General features: G+C 42.6%; 1 protein-coding gene across 1 annotated transcript in view; it reads right to left on the reverse strand.

The window, feature by feature from the left end:
• Positions 1-19,935, reverse strand: part of LOC121548775 (ras-related protein Rab-32-like) — a 34,553-nt gene extending 14,618 nt beyond the window's left edge. Inside the window, exon 1 of the mRNA XM_041860337.2 lies at positions 19,555-19,935. Within this exon, the coding sequence (XP_041716271.1) occupies positions 19,555-19,768 (214 nt within the window). The 5' untranslated portion in view covers positions 19,769-19,935. The remainder of the gene's footprint in view (positions 1-19,554) is intronic.
• Positions 19,936-20,341: the final 406 nt, after the last annotated feature.

Raw genomic sequence — 20,341 nt, forward strand, 5'->3', positions numbered from 1 at the left:
ACTTCCAGACCTAGCCCCCGCCGGACCACCCCCCAGCAATCCTCACATACTTTGTGCCCCCTCAGATTTTTGTGGTGCATGAAACCCCTGGTACCTCATAAACCATTTATAATGCATTTATAAATTGTGTACACCATTTATTAATCATTACACACACATTTGTAAAATGTTAGTACGCTAGTTATTCACACATGTGTATATATATGTCCTTAAACATCCTGTGTTGTGTGATTGTTCTTTTACCAGATACTGCAGGAACGTCTACCAATGGCATGCCCATAATTTTGTGAGAAATTATACTGGTCAATCAAAACATTTCTAAAGTATAAAGTGCTCACTTTAGATTAGGGACTGCAAAAATACTTAACTAATGATTAGTAAATGTTCATAAATGTGGGAGTAATGATTAATAAATGGTGTAGACATAATTTACAAATGCCTTATAGATGGTTAATTAGGTACCCTTAAAATAAAGTGTTGTCATTTATTCGACAGGATACACACACTTAAGGGTCAGGCTCAGTCCGACCTCGAAGGGAAAATGCTTTCCAGCGTTAATCGAATGAACTAGTGAACTGGGTAGTCAATAGAGTCAAATATTGACAGAAGTGCTCTGATACGTTCAAAATGTCAGCTATTTGTTGATGAGAGACGATTGGTAAATTGAGAAGCTTCTGAAGGCTACTCTGTTCTTTATTTCACTCTTCTTATTATCCTATCCTCCTGATGCCTAGTCACTTTACCCTGCCGTCATGTACATATCCAACTCAAATACCTCATACCACTGCACATTGATCTGGTACTGGTACTCCCTGTATATAGCTATTACCCCTGCACATTGATCTGGTCCTGGTACTCCCTGTATATAGCTCCACATTGACCTGGTACTGGTACTTCCTGTATATAGCTCCACATTGATCTGGTACTGGTACTCCCTGTATATAGCTCCACACTGATCTGGTACTGGTACTCCCTGAATATAGCTGCACATTGATCTGGTACTGGTACTCCCTGTATATAGCTCCACATTGATCTGGTACTGGTACTCCCTGTATATAGTTGCACATTGATCTGGTACTGGTACTCCCTGTATATAGCTGCACATTGATCTGGTACTGGTACTCCCTGTATATAGCTGCACATTGATTTGGTACTGGTACTCACTGTATATACAGTGGGGGGGAAAAGGTATTTAGTCAGCCACCAATTGTGCAAGTTCTCCCACTTAAAAAGATGAGAGAGGCCTGTAATTTTCATCATAGGTACACGTCAACTATGACAGACAAATTGAGATTTTTTTTCTCCAGAAAATCACATTGTAGGATTTTTTATGAATTTATTTGCAAATTATGGTGGAAAATAAGTATTTGGTCACCTACAAACAAGCAAGATTTCTGGCTCTCACAGACCTGTAACTTCTTCTTTAAGAGGCTCCTCTGTCCTCCACTCGTTACCTGTATTAATGGCACCTGTTTGAACTTGTTATCAGTATAAAAGACACCTGTCCACAACCTCAAACAGTCACACTCCAAACTCCACTATTGCCAAGACCAAAGAGCTGTCAAAGGACACCAGAAACAAAATTGTAGACCTGCACCAGGCTGGGAAGACTGAATCTGCAATAGGTAAGCAGCTTGGTTTTAAGAAATCAACTGTGGGAGCAATTATTAGGAAATGGAAGACATACAACACCACTGATAATCTCCCTTGATCTGGGGCTCCACGCAAGATCTCACCCCGTGGGGTCAAAATGATCACAAGAACGGTGAGCAAAAATCCCAGAACCACACGGGGGGTCCTAGTGAATGACCTGCAGAGAGCTGGCACCAAAGTAACAAAGCCTACCATCAGTAACACACTACGCCGCCAGGGACTCAAATCCTGCAGTGAAAGACGTGTCCCCCTGCTTAAGCCAGTACATGTCCAGGCCCGTCTGAAGTTTGCTAGAGTGCATTTGGATGATCCAGAAGAGGATTGGGAGAATGTCATATGGTCAGATGAAACCAAAATATAACTTTTTGGTAAAAACTCAACTCGTCGTGTTTGGAGGACAAAGAATGCTGAGTTGCATCCAAAGAACACCATACCTACTGTGAAGCATGGGGGTGGAAACATCATGCTTTGGGGCTGTTTTTCTGCAAAGGGACCAGGACGACTGATCCGTGTAAAGGAAAGAATGAATGGGGCCATGTATCGTGAGATTTTTAGTGAAAACCTCCTTCCATCAGCAAGGGCATTGAAGATGAAACGTGGCTGGGTCTTTCAGCATGACAATGATCCCAAACACACCGCCCGGGCAACGAAGGAGTGGCTTCCTAAGAAGCATTTCAAGGTCCTGGAGTGGCCTAGCCAGTCTCCAGATCTCAACCCCATAGAAAATCTTTGGAGGGGAGTTGAAAGTCCGTGTTGCCCAGCGACAGCCCCAAAACATCACTGCTCTAGAGGAGATCTGCATGGAGGAATGGGCCAAAATACCAGCAACAGTGTGTGAAAACCTTGCGAAGACTTACAGAAAACGTTTGACCTGTGTCATTGCCAACAAAGGGTATATAACAAAGTATTGAGAAACTTTTGTTATTGACCAAATACTTATTTTCCACCATAATTTGCAAATAAATTCATTAAAAATCCTACAATGTGATTTTCTGGATTTTTTTTCTAATTTTGTCTGTCATAGTTGACATTTACCTATGATGAAAATTACAGGCCTCTCTCATCTTTTTAAGTGGGAGAACTTGCACAATTGGTGGCTGACTAAATACTTTTTTCCCCCACTGTAGCTGCACATAGATCTGGTACTGGTACTCCCTGTATATAGCTCCACATTGATCTGGTACTGGTACTCCCTGTATATAGCTCCACATTGACCTGGTACTGGTACTTCCTGTATATAGCTCCACATTGACCTGGTACTGGTACTTCCTGTATATAGCTCCACATTGACCTGGTACTGGTACTTCCTGTATATAGCTCCACATTGACCTGGTACTGGTACTTCCTGTATATAGCTCCACATTGACCTGGTACTGGTACTTCCTGTATATAGCTCCACATTGACCTGGTACTGGTACTTCCTGTATATAGCTCCACATTGACCTGGTACTGGTACTTCCTGTATATAGCTCCATTCTTGTGTATTCTATTCCTCTTGCGTTACTATCTTTCTTTTTATTATATATTTTTTTACTCTGCATTGTTGGGAAGAGGTCGTAAGCAAGCATTTAACAGATAAATCTACACCCATTATAGTCGGCGCATGTGACAAATACCATTTGATTTGATGTGGTTTTCAGCTTTGGTTTTCACTCCCAACCTGGAAACAGGTTCACATACTGTACATACCGAACTTTAAAAGTCTGTTTTCATTATCAGCAACAACATCACTTTTAAAGTTTGGTATGTATAGTATGTGAACCTGTTTCCAGGTTGGGAGTGATGGCAAAGCAGTGATACTCTAAGCTCCTTTTCATTTTCCATCCTCTTTTCACCACTGTGCAGAAGTCAATTAAGATGTTATGAAATGTTCCCTGCACATGGCCTTGTCTCTCTCTAGTCACTGTAGTCAGACTAGAGAGAGCTCTCTGCTACATTTTATGAGCACCACCAACAGTGAATTGGAAAATGGACCGTCTGATTGGTCCCAGAAACTGATGGGTTGGACCAGAGCCAGAACACACGTAAGTAAAGCAACGTTTTGAAAATTCGTCATTGGCTTGATACTCTGATTGGTTAGAGACGATCCAATCGCTGATTACTTTGTTTTGTACAACGCCCCTCGTCACCACAAACAACTTAAATGATGGCAGATTCAGACTGAAGTATGTAGCGATAGATAGAGCAGTGGAAGAATTCAGTGTGTCGTCAGGCAAACATTCATGATTTTCTAAAATAAATTGTGATACAAATGTAAAAAGCATATTTAACATCCTTCCAACAAGCAGTTGCCATCCTGTTTAAAAGACACCACTGACTTTCTATCAAAACTACAATGTATACCAGTTATTAGTGAAGGAAATTGGCTAGTCGCTCTTTATGATGAAGGTATAGAGGCCCTCAAATTCTTCCTCTCCAACCACGGAAGCGATGTGCCTACAAATTATATAATTGAGCTTGCGCAACTAGTGCTCACTAAAAACTATTTTGTATTTGACAAATATTACTACCTACAGACCTTTGGAACAGCGATGGCAACCCCATTAGCGCCTAACTATGCAAATATCTTCATGGGAAAATTCGAATTGGATTTCATTTATTAAAATAATCAAATATTGGACCAGCTATAGACCAGGGATGGACAACTGTTCGGGGGCAGGAGTGGTGTCACACTTTTCCCCCCATCCCTAGCATCCACAGATGATTAAACGAATTGCATTCTAAACTGAATATCATGATTAGTTGATTATTGGAGTCAGGTGTGTTCGCTGTGGCAAAAGTGTGACACCAAATCAGGCCCCTGAGGACTGGAGTTGCCCATCCCTGATAGACGATTGCTTTATGATCTGGATTAAATTCTAATGAATTTCTTAACTACATAACTCTAGAGTACAATCAATTTCCTTCACTATGGAAAAGAACATAAACTCTATACATTTCTTAAGGTTACAAAGAAGGGACAATCTCTAAATACTACAGATTACAGAAAACCTACAGATGAAAATACTATACTGACAGATGATAGTTACTGTACCATCCTCTCCCCCTAAAAGGAGGTTTACTAGTCAGCCAACTTCATAGACTGTGTTGCATCTGTGACACAGAGTAAGAACATGACAATCAAATTCTCTCCTTGAGCATTTCCGCTCGAGAGGATACCCCGATACCTGGCTTGATAAAGCTCAAAACAAGTTAAAAGCTTGAACTGAAGCCAGTTACTTAATAAATCCCAACAAAAACAGAATAAACAGTTTTCTGTAAACTGTTTACTTACTTTCAATGATAGCCGTAATGGCATCACGTCTTTGTCAATAAGCACTGGCATATTCTATCATCAGAATCCTCTTTACATTCTGCCTTCCAGAATCCACCTTTATTTACCTATAAACGATCAAGAAATCTATCAAAACATATTGGTCAAATCAGATGTGGTCAGAGAGAGAAAATAGACATTCATAAAGGATGTTTCCCCTGTAGATCATGTACCTCATGTAGCACCATAACAAAATGTACTAGCTTTGTATGCCCTCAGACTTCTAGGACCTATGAGATAAAGTCATGTATAACTTGCACTACTAAAGGAGTTATTTATATTTTACATTGTTCTTGCAATAAGATTTATATTGGAAAAACATCCCGCGCATGGAAAGTACGCCTTGTTGTGAAACACTTTATAGAACAAAATCACTCTATTAATGAATTGTGTTGCGTCGGGATTGAAAAAGTTAATCCACCACGCAGAGGAGATGATTATGACAACAAATTACTCCAAAGAGAAGCCATGTGAATATATATATATTAAACTCCATATCCCCACACGGTTTAAACAAATAACTAGATTACCTCCTTCCTATTGGCCAAATTTAGACCGTTGTACAAGAACACTGTCCATATCATATTTTGCATATCATTTATGAGTTAGCTCCACATATTTATGAACGGCCGATGCTGATGTCCTTTGTGGTAAGCTATCTCATAAATTGATATAATGTATCGAAGTGAGAGGACACCTAAGGCAATTGATTCATGAACAGTTCACACCTGATGCCCCCAATTACCCTTCGTGCCCGCTTCCATACCGTATAATTCTATATTTCTTGTAACTTGTATAAAGGTAGACCAGAGAAGCCACATCCCTGATTGGCAGATGAGAGGCAACCCTGATTAGAAGCACCTGCTGTGTTCGCTATAAATGATGTTTTGAATGAAAAAGATTTGTACCTACACACTGAAGGCGGCTGCGAAACCGAAACGTCTGTGTACGCTATATCCCTGAAGCAGTGAAAATATTTATTTATTTTTAATAATTAAGCTTTCTGCTACATTTTTTTGAGTGGACCATCACAGCTTTTTGCTTATCTAAACATCCTTCCTCCCAATGAAGTTATGTGAGAATTGCCAGTCTACTTTTAACAATTTGCCATTTTTGACAAAAACACATTTACTTGAAGAACAGTGCAGGTGAAAATGTTGATGTGTTTTTTGTGAAATTGTTGTATGGTTTGTTTAACTTTGCAATCATTGGTTTTTGTTTGGCATACATTTTAAAGTGAACAGTGAGTATCAGCATCACTCTGTTATCGTGGAATTGCCCTGATACCAAAAAATACTGTATTTTCTGGCCATGCTGGAATGGAATCGCCCTAGAGCCGACTTAATAAGCTTCACTTTATTGAAAGCCATTGGAAATTGATCTCTTCAATACCATCATTAAATGAGGTAAGAAGCTTTAGGGGAAGAGTTAATGTCAGAAGCAAATGTTACTTTCAACACCTGGCTCAATATTCAGTGCCACTCAGATGGTGTGTTCGATATGTAAGCGTTGCTCAGTTGGTAGAGCATGGCACTTGTAACGCCAGGGTTGTGGGTTTGTTTCCCACGGGGGGCCAGGGGGGCCAGTATGAAAATGTATGCACTCACTAACTGTAAGTCGCTCTGGATAAGAGCGTCTGCTAAATGACTAAAATGGAAAATGTATTCTGTAGGAGTAGCCCTCTAGCGTTGCTGACGCGACCCATGCTACCACACAGCGAGGAAGAGCTGTGACTCACAAGAGGCTGTTTGTTAATGCAATATTCGCTCATTGATTGGTTCTCTCAAATGTTGTTTCTTCCCCCCTGGGGGATTGAGACCTCTCATTGTTTGGAATTGAAAATCCAACAGTTGTAATGCAAGAGGGCAGCGTTTGGGGGCTGTGTGTGGCTGTGCCTGTAGGTGTTTGAGTGAGAAAGACACGAAGGAGAACCATCAAGTAAAAGCACAGCCCCCTTCATTATAATAATAATAATAATAATAATAATAATAATAATAATAATAATAATAATAATATGCCATTTAGCAGACGCTTTTATCCAAAGCGACTTACAGTCATGCGTGCATACATTTTTGTGTATGGGTGGCCCCGGGGATCGAACCCACTACCTTGGCGTTACAAGCGCCGTGCTCTACCAGCTGAGCTACAGAGGACCACATCGTGCCGACAACATCAAAACTATGAAGTCAGGAGGACTTTATATATTTCTTTTTTATCCCCTTTTTCTGCCCAATTTCGTGATATCCAATTGCGATCTTGTCTCATCGTTGCAACTCCCCAAAGGGCTCGGGAGAGGCGAAGGTCGAGTCATACGTCTTCCGAAACATGACCCGCCAAACCACGCTTCTTAACACCCACCCACTTAACCCGGAAAACAGCTGCACCAATGTGCCAGAGGAAACACCTTTGAACTGACGACCGAAGTCAGCCTGCAGGTGCCCGGCCCACCTCAAGAAGTCGCTAGAGCGCGATGAGCCAAGTAAAGCCCCCCCCCGGCCAAACGCTTCCCTAACCCGGACAACGCTGGGCCAATTGTGCGCCACCCTATGGGATTCCCGGTCACGGCCGGTTGTGACACAGCCTGGGATCGAACCCGGGTCTGTAGTGACGCCTCAAGCACTGTGACGCAGTGCCTTAGACCGCTGTGCCACTCGGGAGGCCAGTCAGGAGTACTTCTAGTTAAGTATTAGCCAGACTAGTAGCCCTTACCTTCCCAGGGGGAAAAGGAGTGAAAACGCTTCATAGATATTGATTAAACCATTCAATAAATCCAACACACACACATGCCAGTGTGCACACAGATGCACACACACAGCGTGATGATTGTAGTTTGTGCTGAGGTGTTAGGCCATTAGAGGCAGGATGAGGTTCAATGGTTAAACAACAGACGACTTGTTATCTATCTATTCTACTGCAACCTCCAAGGCAAGTTTTGTAAATAGCTCTAACCCCCAATGGCACAACTTCGATGTAGGCAGCAATTCAACATTGTTAAGGCAGAACAGGATAACACTGAGTTTATGGGGAGAAATAAGAATCATGTGCTGTAATAGAGAAATGCTGTGTCTAATGCTAACTTAATTAGCATTCAACAGGCAAAGGGTCTGAGTGGCTCGCTGTATAGGCTACATTAAAGCTGGAGACTTTAATGACAATAGTGAGTTAAGACAGGTCGGCCATTTTGCCATTTACTGGTAAACATGGTTGTGTGTGTGTGTGTTTTATATCACTTCCTGAAGTGAAGGAAAGAATGTCAAGTCTGTAAAACTGGAATCTTTACAAAAACGAACAGGGAGGAGAGAGAATCATTAGGGAATTCAAACTGAAACTGCAGTTTGTGAAATTCGACAAGATGCTGGATATTAATAAAATCCCAAGCAAAATAAAATAGCATGCATTGCTTAAGATCCTCTGAGACTATTCTCATAGAACTTGCACAATGTTTATTCCAAGCGTCAATGTCAGTAATTTAATATATTTTAAAGTGGAAATGACAGCGTTTTAACTTCTTTGCAGATATGAAACAAACAGGTCATCATAATATCAGTAAAACATATAAAAATTCCCAGTTTATGCTTCAAAACCAACTTTATAAAAATAGGTTATATTTGACTCAAACTTCCATGACGTACAGTAAGGCATTGTTGGCAGAATAGATGGATGCAGTTCAATGCATGATTAATATAGTTCATCAATACATTTCTTGGTAGTCCAGAAAATATTGCTATTAGGTTGTAAATCACATTCGGGATGATGCACTGTTTCAGTTTTAATGACTCAATATTTAGAACAAAAACGGCCAACTGTAACTGAAGCTGGGAATGTCAATACAATCAAACTAGCAAGGGCAATGATCACAAGTCAGTCATAACGTGGCTAATAGGCTAGCGCACGTATCAAACACAAGGCGTGACACATTTATATCCGGCCCGCACAATGATTTGGGTTGTCAATTCATTTTGGCCCCCTACCATACCGCCAGCGTTACACTACAAGTCACATCAAGCACTGCCAACATCACACAACACCCTCCTCCCAGAGCCACACACACACACACACACGAGGTTGATGAGGGGAAAAAAAACAATTTAATCAATTTTAGAATAAGGCTGTAATGTAACAAAATGTGGAAAAAGTCAAGGGGTCTGAATCCTTTCCAAATGCACTGTAAATTACTACTAAAGGACAATAGGCAATAGGACACACAAGCCAGTATAACTGAGTCAACAGTTGAGGTATCTACTTTATTAAATGACAGCCTGATGCACTTGCATCTGTGAATTCAACTTCAAATTGTGGTGCTTTCGCGTGTCTCGTTTACAGCTCGCAGCGGCGGGAAAGTGTACAGACATGCCACAGTCCTAGCTAGGCTACTAAAATGTTGCAGTCTGGCTTCGGTTTTTAAAGCTTGACAATTAATAACTAAAAAACTAAACCTGCCTCAAAACACCATGCAAAGGAGAAACATGTAGGCCTATTACAGCAACAATTGAGCGGTAGCATAGGCTGGCTACTCAACTACAGTGCAATACATTTTGAGTGCACCATACAGCAATGCTGCATTCATTATTTATTTAGCAAGCTAAAAAACACAGAGCCTAACGTTAGCTAGCTAGCTGCTAGGAGGATGTCATGTCATTGGAGGTGTGGCTGAGTGACCGACCTTTTCCCCTCATATCATCTTTCGGTGGCTTCAGCTAGATATGCAGGTGTCATTTGGTTAGCTAGCAAGAAATGTAATCGCTGTGCTAGCTACCTATGCTGAACTTGAATGACTGTTATCCACAGTTAGCAGATCTCTTAGTTGTCAATCAAATGTATTTGGCATCGATCAAATGGGCGGGCAGGCAAGTTCCCATTCAGTTGTCAAAACGTGAGTTGGGACAAGCAGGCCAGCTGCAGAAGGACAAGCAGGGTACAATTTTGACGGCCAACTAGCTGAAACGTTTGAGAGGGTTTATCTGATGTTCCCTCGTTAGATTTGAGCTAATCTCGTTCTGGCTAGCATTAGCTAGTTGTTGATCCTGTTGCATAGGCAACTGAGGGAGAGCTAGCCTCCTTTTCATGGTTGTTTGATCAATAGGACTGTGAAGTTCTCAAAATGTAAGATGTAAGAGGACTCCCATGGTATTTACATATTTGCAGAAATCCATTTAGGTGTATGTGGCTTTTGGCGATTGTGTTCTAATGAACTAAAGTCGCGATGTTGCTACTGCCTGCAAACACACAGTCCAGTTCAAAGTGAATGATGGCAGGCCCGTGTGGCAAATGGCTTATTTGCATAAAAGCCCTACTGTAGCTCTGATTGGCTATGGCGCAACGGTCTGCGTAGACTCTGGTGTTGGACAAGACAGATGTTTTTATTAGGTTTTATTCACTGCAGTGTCTATTAAATTGTCCAAACGCACGGCCGCTTTCCCACTCTATATTGCTATAGAATTTTCACAAATGCCTTACTATACGTCATTCCCAAACATTGTATGAATTTATGAAAACGTGAAAATGACCATATCTAAGTGCTCGCTTGTCAGAAAATTAAATATGAAAAAAGTGTCATATTCTACCTGGGGTGTATATGAACAGATTTCAATAAGGTTTCATATTGTTAAAACGCTGTCAGTTTCACTTTAAATGACTTTAGTTTAGTGTAGGCTACAGCTACACTGTATATACACAAAAGTATGTGGATACCCCTTCAAATTAGTGGATTCGGCTATTCCAGCCACACCCGTTGCTGACAGGTGTATACATAGAGCACACAGCCATGCAATCTCCATAGACAAACATTGGCAGTAGAATGGCCTTACTGAAGAGCTCAGTGACTTTCAACGTGGCACCTTTCCAACAAGTCAGTTTCTCAAATTTCGGCCCTGCTAGAGTTGCCCCGGTCAACAGTAAGTGCAGTTATTGTGAAGTGGAAATGTCTAGGAGCAACAACAGCTCAGCCGTGAAGTGGTAGGCTACACAAGCTTACAGAACAGGACCACCGAGTGCTGAAGCGCATCTGTCCTCGGTTGCAACACTCACTACGAGTTCCAAACTGCCTCTGGAAGCAACTTCAGCACAATAACTGTTCGTTGGGAGCTTCATGAAATGGGTTTCCATGGCCGAGCAGCCGCACACAAGCCTAAGATCACCATGAGCAATGCCAAGCGTCGGCTGGAGTGGTGTAAAGCTCGCCGCCATTGGAATCTGGAGCAGAGGAAATGCGTTCTCTGGAATGAGGAATAACGCTTCATCATCGCGCAGTCTGATGGACAAATCTGGGTTTGGCAGATGCCAGGAAAACACTACCTGCCCCATGATTTTGGAATGAGATGTTCGACGAGCAGGTGTCCACATACTTTAGGTCATGCAGTGTATCTATATAGTTAGTCAAGGAGGGAAAGTCATATTTTCTACAGACACATAACGGGAAGTGTCCATCTCTCTTCTCCATGGTCCTTGTGGGAGTTGTCTTTATGAAAGAGGGAAACACAGAATGAGAAACGTTTCATCATTCTGCGCCCTAGGAAACTGAGATTCCTCTACGGCAGGGTACCCCAACTGGCGGGCCGCAGGCTGAATCTGGGTGGTTTCAATATTTATTTAAATGTTTTATTGTTGAACATAAAAGACTAAAAACACCAGGAAATCAGCTTCAATTTTGGAAATCTATTCTCAAGTATTCCCACGCATAATAGAGAGACACGTGACCGTATACAAATTTAAGCAAGGTCAAATTTGATATTTGTTTGGGCTTCTTGGTCAATTTGCAGTCTACAAATTATTTTTAATTATCTTCCAGTCCCTCGACCATCCACTCAAGAAAAAATTAACATTTAGTTGGTCTCTGCTCTACGGTCTCCGTCGAGATGCTATCTGTGGGCGGGTTACCATGGAAACTGTCCAAGCCTGCCTCTGTTGCAGCGGCAACAGAGGCAGTCTCACCAGTCTGTTCCCCCCAAATCAAATCACATTTTATTTGTCACATGCTTCGTAAACAACAGGTGTAGATTAACAGGGAAATGCTTACTTACGGGCCCTTCCCAACAATGCAGAGAGAAAGAAAATAGAGAAATAATAGAAAATTAAAACACGTAATAATAAATTCATGAGTAACGTTAACTTGGCTATATACACAGGGTACCAGTACAGAGTCGATGTGCAGGTGTACAAGGTAATTGAGGTAGATGTGTACATATAACTAAGAACAAGTGACAGATAATAAACAGTAGCAGCAGTGTATGTGAGGAGACAAAAAACTTAGCAAACAGTCTAAGAGGGAGTGGGGAAGGTTCTACTAAGCTATATGGAATTGTTTTAAGAACGTCAAACCAAGGATCATTTTGCTATTGAGTTTGAATTTTAAGTATCAAAACAATTGATAGTATCCCAAAAATATATTTTTAAAAAACAGATGGCCTTACTGCTATTAGCCCATACAAACACATTGAATAACAGATTCACTACATGGAACAACAAATAGTCCCACCAAAAAATCTAAAGGAAGTTTGTTCTGAAGTCTCTGTCCTACATCTGAGCGATATAAGAAATATATCATAAATATATATATATGGATTTAACCACTTATTTTTGGCACTAAAAAGTCTCCATATATACTTCCATAAATGTTTCCAACTGATACCAGGGAACCTTCAGACGAGTCTTGTGAGGCCTGTGGGTGTCCTAGAAAAAAAAAACATGTACATGTTCGTGAGAGTCTCACCTTTCCACAGAGTGGTCGTATTAGTGTGTAGCCAAAACTGTTCAGATGCTACAGACAGACGACTCACAAGACGCTTGTGGGGGTCGTAGAGCAAAACAGATGCCAAGCAGTTGCCATACCAAGCAGTGATGCAGACAGTCAAGATGCCCTCAATGGTGCAGCTGTAGAACTTTTTGAGGATCTGAGGGCCCATGCCAAATCTTTTCAGCATCCTGAGGTGTGTGTTGGTGTGTGTGGACCATGATAGATCCTTAGTGATGTGGACACTGAGGAACTTGAAGATCTCGACCCTCTCCACTACAGTCCTATCGATGTGAATTGAGGCGTGCTCGGCCCTCCATTTCCTGTAGTCCACGATCAGCTTCTTTGTCTTGCTGACATTGAGGGAGAGGTTGTTGTCCTGGCACCACACTGCCAGGTCTCTGACCTCATCCCTATAGGCTGTCTCATTGTCGTTGGTGATCAGGCATACCACCATTGTGCAGTCGGCAAACTTAATGATGGTGTTGGAGAAATGCGCGGCCACACAGTCGTGGGTGAACAGGGAGTACAGGAGGGGACTAAGGACGCACCCCTGAGGGGCTCACATGTTGAGGGTCAGCGTAGCGGATGTGTTGTTGCTTAACCTCACCACCTGGGGGGCAGCCCGTCAGAAAGTCCAGGATCCAGTTGCAGAGGAAGGTAGTTCTGCCCATGGGTGTACATTCACACGTAGATAACCCACTGTTTTACACACTAGGTTAGCCGGGCGGGTGTCACCCCTGTATTTGTGGTAACAGGTAGGAAAGCGGGTTAGGGCTTAGAGTGTTAGGAAGAATTAGGTGTGTAGAGGCGGAGGGACCTTTTGTTTATTTTCATTACTTGGACCCCGTTCCCAAACATTCCCTTCTCTTATCATCCCTGGTTTGTTTGATTGGTCTTTGTTTTATTACTGTTTCTTTATGGGTGTTGTACATGTTGTTCAGTACCTTACTAAACGACCCCAGAGGGCTAACAATGAGTACTGGTTGTTGTGTCCCATTATTTTAGTTAGTTACACCCCACATTTCTTCCCCATCCATCTAGTTTACATTGTGTGCGTAGGCACGGGCATTTACGTCTCCTCCTCAGACGAACTACACCAGAGGGGAGAACGTAACAGGGGCCATAGTCATTTAGACAGGCTACCTTGGCGTTCTTGGGCACAGGGACTATGGTTGTCTGCTTGAAACATGTAGGTATTACAGACTGGGTCAGGGTGAGGTTGAAAATGACAGTGAAGACACTTGCCAGCTGGTCAGTGCATGCTCTGAGTACGCATTCTGGTAATCCGTCTGGCCCTGCGGCCTTGTGAATGTTAACCTGTTTAAAAGGTCTTAGTCACATCGGCTATGGATAGCGTAATCACACAGTTGTCCGGAGCAGCTGGTGCTCTCATGCATGGTTCAATGTTGCTTGCCTCGACACGAGCATAGAAGGCATTTAGCTTGTCTGGTAGGCTCGCGTCACTGGGCAGCTCGGGACTGGGTTTCCCTTTGTAATCCGTCATAGTCTGCAAGCCCTAACACATCCGACGAGCGTCAGAGCCGGTGTAGTAGGATTCAATCCTAGTCCTGTATTGATGCTTTGCCTGTTTGATGGTTCGTCGGAGGGTGTAGCGGGACTCTTATAAGCGTCCAGATTAGTGTCCCACTCCTTGAAAGCGGCAGCTCTAGCCTTTAGCTCAGTGAGGATGTTGCCTGTAATCCATGGCTTCTGGTTGGGATACTGTATGTACATACGGTCACTGTGGAGACGACGACATCGATGCACTTATTAATGAAGCCGGTGACTGATGTGGTAAACTCCTCAATGCCATCGGATGAATCCCAGAACATATTCCAGTCTGTACTAGCAAAACGGTCCTGTAGCTTAGCATCCCCTTCATCGGACCACTTCCGTATTGAGCGTGTCACTGGTACTTCCGGTTTGAGTTGTTGCTTGTAAGCAGGAATCAGAAGGATAGAGTTATGGTCAGATTTGCCAAATGGAGGGCGCGGAAGAGCTTGGTATGCGTTACTGTGTGTAGAGTAAAGGTGATCTACAGTTTTTTTTCACCTCTAGTTGCACAGGTGACATGCTGTTAGAAATTAGGTAAGACGGATTTCAGTTTTCCTGCATTAAAATTACCAGGCCACTAGGAGCGCCGCTTCTGGATGAGCATTTTCTTGTTGGCTTATGGCCTTATACAGCTCATTGAGTGCGGTCTTAGTGCCAGCATCAGTTTATGGTGGTAAACAGACAGCTACAAAAAATATAGATAAACTCTCTCTGTAAATAGTATGGTCTACAGCTTATCATGAGGTATTCTAACTCAGACGAGCAGAACCTTGAGACTTCCTAAATATTAGAGATTGTTAACAAAGAGACACACACACCTCCCCCCTTGAGCTTAGCCGACGCTGCTGTTCTGTCCTGCCGATGGATAGAAAAACCATCTAGATGTTTATTATCCATGTCAATGTTCAGCCACGACTCCAAGAAACATAGTATATTACAGTTATTCAGGTGCTGTTGATAGGATAGTCTCGAATTAAGCTTGTCCAGTTTGTTCTTCAGAGATTGTACGTTCGCCAATAGAACTGAGGGTAGAGGCGGTTTACGTACTCGCCGACGTCGTTTCGTCAGCATGCCCGCCTCTCTTAAACCGCATTTTTCTTTTTCGAGTCTAGGGGATTAGGGCCTGGTCCGGGGTGAGCAGTATGTCCTGCGCCTCCGACTCGATGAAGTAGACATCTTCATCCTAATCGAGGTTAGTTATTGCTGTTCTGATGTCCAGAAGCTCTTTCGGTCATAGGAAACGATGGTGGAACCATTATGTACAAAGAAAATAAGATTAGCGCAAATAAACACAAAACAGCAGAATTGGTCAGGAGCCTGTAAAACGGCTTCTTTCCATTACAGCGCCATTCTAGTTGTTGGGAGGCTCGGGGCTGTGAACCAAACCCCACAGAATTCTATTCAAATGCCGGCCAAATGTTTCTCTGGCGGAGGTACAGTACATATGGTGGTCATTACGAGACAGCTAGGGCCAATAGGAAGTTGCAACATGCAGAGTGAGTGGCATAGGAGAAGCTGTAAAACAAAGTCCATAACTAAACCACGACTCATCAGTCACATTCCACTAAGGAGCATGCGAACCGAAGAGTTACTCTCTACAGTCTTTTAGACTATGAACATTGCCACATAATCCAATACTGTAAAATGGTAATACCCTTGTTGGAAAATTGGCCCTCTCCCTCCCCCCCTTCCCCCATTCTGCTTTTCCTTCCTCACCTCCCCCTCTAGTGAACCAGTGAGGTGCCCTTCTCTCAGGATGTCTAAATCCTTGGCACAAGGTGCTGGCTTATTTACCACCACCACCACCTCATGGTTGTAATTATCCTGTCCCCCTGCTCAGACAAGCCCAGAGAAGGGGCAGCTATTCTGGGCCACAGGGGCGGGCGAGGCCCTGGCTTCACGCTGACTTCCAACGTACATTCATCTTCCACAAGGCCCTGATTACCATCATTCCATCCCAGATTGTAATCATTATGGGAGAGTAAAGACGATGTTGGTTCGACGTTGGTTGGTCCTTATCGTTGCCATGAGGACAAGCCCACCCCCTTTTTCTGCACCATTAAAATGCTTAATGACTGTTCTTAATGACTTGGCAATACACCTCTCACTTTCTCTCCCTAATTCCTTATTTTCTCTGAGTCCTTGTCATCCTCACTGTCTCCAGAATAGGTGTGTATATTGTGTATGTCTGTGTGTGGGAGGGTGTGTATAATGTATATAATTGTGTATGTGTGTCATCCCCCTCAGAGTTCATCCGATGTTATATCTGTGTGGGTGTGAGAGTGTGTTCTCTCTCACAGCTTATCTTTAGCAATGATACAATCAGTAAATGTGAATGAGGAAGTGTGTGTGTGTTTTGACCTCACAGCTCCTTTGGTAGAGTGCCATCCATATGTGACAGGCTGCCTTCCCTGGTATGAGCTAACACCCATGTCGGTGGGTATCTGCACGCTGTCCTACTCTCTCTCTGTGTCACCTCATTGTCTTGCATCAGATAGCGTGTCGATTATGCCTGCACTGTCTCGTATCTCGCAAAGGGTAATGGGATAGATAAAATGTAGTCCAGCGACAATGGGCTGCCATAACATTCGAAAATATTACCTAGGTGACATTGTCTGCTGAACCCCTCAAACTGTTTGAATGAATCTATGTTAAAACAATAAATGTCAATAATGTTTTTTCATTTTTGGTGAGGAGGTCTTAGTCGCCCCATTTTACACCTAGCTAAGTATTATTGTGCTTCAATTAGCAGTATTTCTGAAGTTTGCCCATGAAAGCTAGCATAAATTTGTCTAACAGCTGAACCAGTCACTGAAATCATCTTTAACTGAAACGCTGCTGCTAACCAACCAGCTACTTACTTAGTGCTGCACACACAATGTTAAATCTTCCAACAAAAGCTAGCTAGCAAGCTACTGTAGCTAGTAGTGCTAATGCTGACATTATTATGGGTTTTCATGAAGCAGCTGTTCTTCTGCCACAAGTCATTACAGTAACCTCCTGAGTCAGCTGCTGTGCTCAGCTGACCCAACGATACGATTGTGGAGAAACATGCTGAACTACGGACTGATCTCATAACTACCAGTTCCTCTTAATTGTGTATGGGCTGCATGTCTACAACTTCAGGGTAATTTAAACAGGCTAAGCAATCTTTTTATGTCAGTGAAGGAAGAGCTACCTAGCTATATCAGTAAGCTAGCTAGCTACAACAGTTAGCTACACAGCTGATCAAGCCATTGCACTGGCGACCAACGTCCCTGCACAAAATGTATGCAGGAGATAGCCACCGGTTAGTTATTTTCACACAATTGCAAACTATAAAATCACATAATTTAGCTAGCTAGTTATTCTGCCTATTTCATGGAGAGTCATACGAGAGCACAGTGATATATCAAAAATTAGGATCTATGTTTTCATTTTTTTGAATGGTGGATGTGCAATATTCAAATGTCAGTTCAAAGTCTTAGAAGACAGATCAGTTGAGGGACCAGCGTCGCGGAGGAGTGACACCACCTGTTTTGAGACAATGGCATCACCTATCAGATCTAGTGACAGATGACGGTTGTCGTGACGACCTGTCTCATAGCGCTGCCAGTGTGTGATGAGATCATGATAAAACAGCAGTCATCCTTCAACAGTCTTTGTGAAGACTGTCTGTCTCTGTCCATGTCAGTCTGCCAACCTACATGTCAGACTTTACTTCTCAGAGTGGTTTTCCCTAGTTCTATATCTGGTTTCAAATTCAACCTCATTCATAGTGAATTGAACATCCGTCACAACATACTTCACAAATTCAAATCATGACAGTTATAGGCTACTGTGCATGTCCTGATCCCAATCTCACAACCTCATGATTGCCTATAAAAGCAATAGTTCACTCTCCCGCTCTCTCTCACACACACACACAGAGAGCTCTTACTCCTGGCTAATGATAAACGTGTAGCCTCTCTCTCAGATGGCAGGCGTATGACAGGGAGTCAGCTGTATCCATATGGCTGCCTGTATTCCTGCCTGGCCTAATAAAGACTCACATGTGACGCATAGTGGAAGCCAATAATAAATGTATCCATTCAATGAGAGTCCTGTTAGAAGATTGCATTAGAGTCTTTGTGTCCGGGACGGGGGGAATATGTGAGAAGAATGTGAGAAGAAATATGATCATGTGAGCTGTGTATTCGTCATGGTAGGAGGCTGAGGTTAGCCTTTAAGTCAAACCAATTGATTTATCAGTGATGATTTACATTTTACATTTTAGTCATTTAGCAGACGCTCTTATCCAGAGCGACTTACAGGAGCAATTAGGGTTAAGTGCCTTGCTCAAGGGCACATCGACAGATTTTTCACCTAGTCGGCTTGGGGATTAGAACCAGCGACCTTTCGGTTACTGGCACAACGCTCTTAACCACTAAGCTACCTGACGACTGCTTCCCATGAATCCCTGACCAAATGCCCCCCCACTAGAAGTAAGGCCTCATATGGCAGTGAAGTGCCTTGAGGTCATAGAACCAAAACCCATTGTAAATGTTTACAGAGTCACAACTCAAAAGTGTGAGGAGGATCTTTTTAAACAGTGTAAACAGTTTCAAGTGGCATGTGGCAATCTGCCTCCCAATCTAATTTTAGATTCTTAAATGATAAGATCCTGAATGGAGGGCTTGTCATGAGGTTTACAAAATGGGTTGTCATAAAGTTGACAAAAGAAGAATGGAGGGTTCACGACTGGAAAGAGAACAGAGAACATGTGCTGGCATGCATGACTGAGTTTGGAAAACACCACAGACTAGATTGTAGGCTATTCTTAAGATAGAGAGAGAGAGAGTGTGTGTGTGTGTGAACTGAGCCAACTGAAACTTACTCAACCTGTAGAAATGTGATGCCAATTGGCAAAGGTTGGATTCCTCTCAGCACTGGGTGGGCACTCAGGCGACCAGCCCATGACCTACATTCCATTCTCAATTATATGCGCTATCCTGATCATCATACCACGTGGGAACGAAACAGACCAGTCTATACAGGAATTGTAACTTCAATCTGAATGTTCTCCTGCGTACTTATGTAACAAGTAACAAAGAAATAAAGTTATTGCGATTGTGCGAACAGCCCTGTGAGTCACATTACTTACAGTGCTCTCCTGGGAACGCGCGACGGGTTTCACGAGCGCCTGTGATTTCCTAAACTTCCCCTCTAGAAATGCGCGGTCACTGCACTCAAGCACTTTCAGTGCATAACATATGGTACTCTATTTTTTGTAACATCATCTCAAAAGTATTGATATTAATGAAAATGTGCATCCATGTCCTACCTGCAATATCCCATAGTTGTAACCGCACCAGCGTTTTGCTGTCCCAGTTGATCACTTTGAGTGCAAAATCTACGCCAATTGTCGCTCTGTAGTGTTGGGAGAATAGCTGGTGGACATATCGTTTGATGATGCTGGTTTTCCCCACACCTAACTCCCCGATGACTAGGACTTTGAACAAGTATTCCTTACACTCCGATACCGAGCCGCCTGCCATGGTGTGAAACTCCGAGTGACAGTGACAACTTTCTCAAACTCAACAACTTCCTTTTTTCTCACAAGATGAGGCAATGGGAAACTGTCCTCTCCGTTTCTGTGCTGTTTGGAAATACGGTAACTACAATAGAAAGCGCTCTACTTCCCTCCTCCTCCTACTTGCTCAAAACCACCTGATAAGTCATAGGACCCGGAAATGTCTACTTTCGGTTAAACTTTTTTTTCTCTCTTAATGTGTTTACATGGTAACCATGGTGAGTCTGACAGAGAGAGAGAGGCACTTGCAATTTTTTTTTTTTTTTTGAGCTGCTCTGCTCATGCTGATTGTTCAAACGCACTAATTGCTCCTAATATATTATGTTTTCTATTCATGTACATTTTACCTGTAATCAAAACGTTCAAACAAATGGTAGGGGCCTATTTGGACAAATGCATTATAAAGTTTATCAGGACTGCCATTTAATTGGTGAAAAAAATGCACCAGTTAACCCAAATTAAAGCATTATGAAATCATGCAATCAACAGTCATCTTACTATAAAAGGTTTTTATTTTACAGCATTGTTCGCCTTGCCA

The sequence above is a fragment of the Coregonus clupeaformis genome, chromosome 33 (genome assembly GCF_020615455.1).
Source record: "Coregonus clupeaformis isolate EN_2021a chromosome 33, ASM2061545v1, whole genome shotgun sequence".
Taxonomy (NCBI): domain Eukaryota; kingdom Metazoa; phylum Chordata; class Actinopteri; order Salmoniformes; family Salmonidae; genus Coregonus; species Coregonus clupeaformis.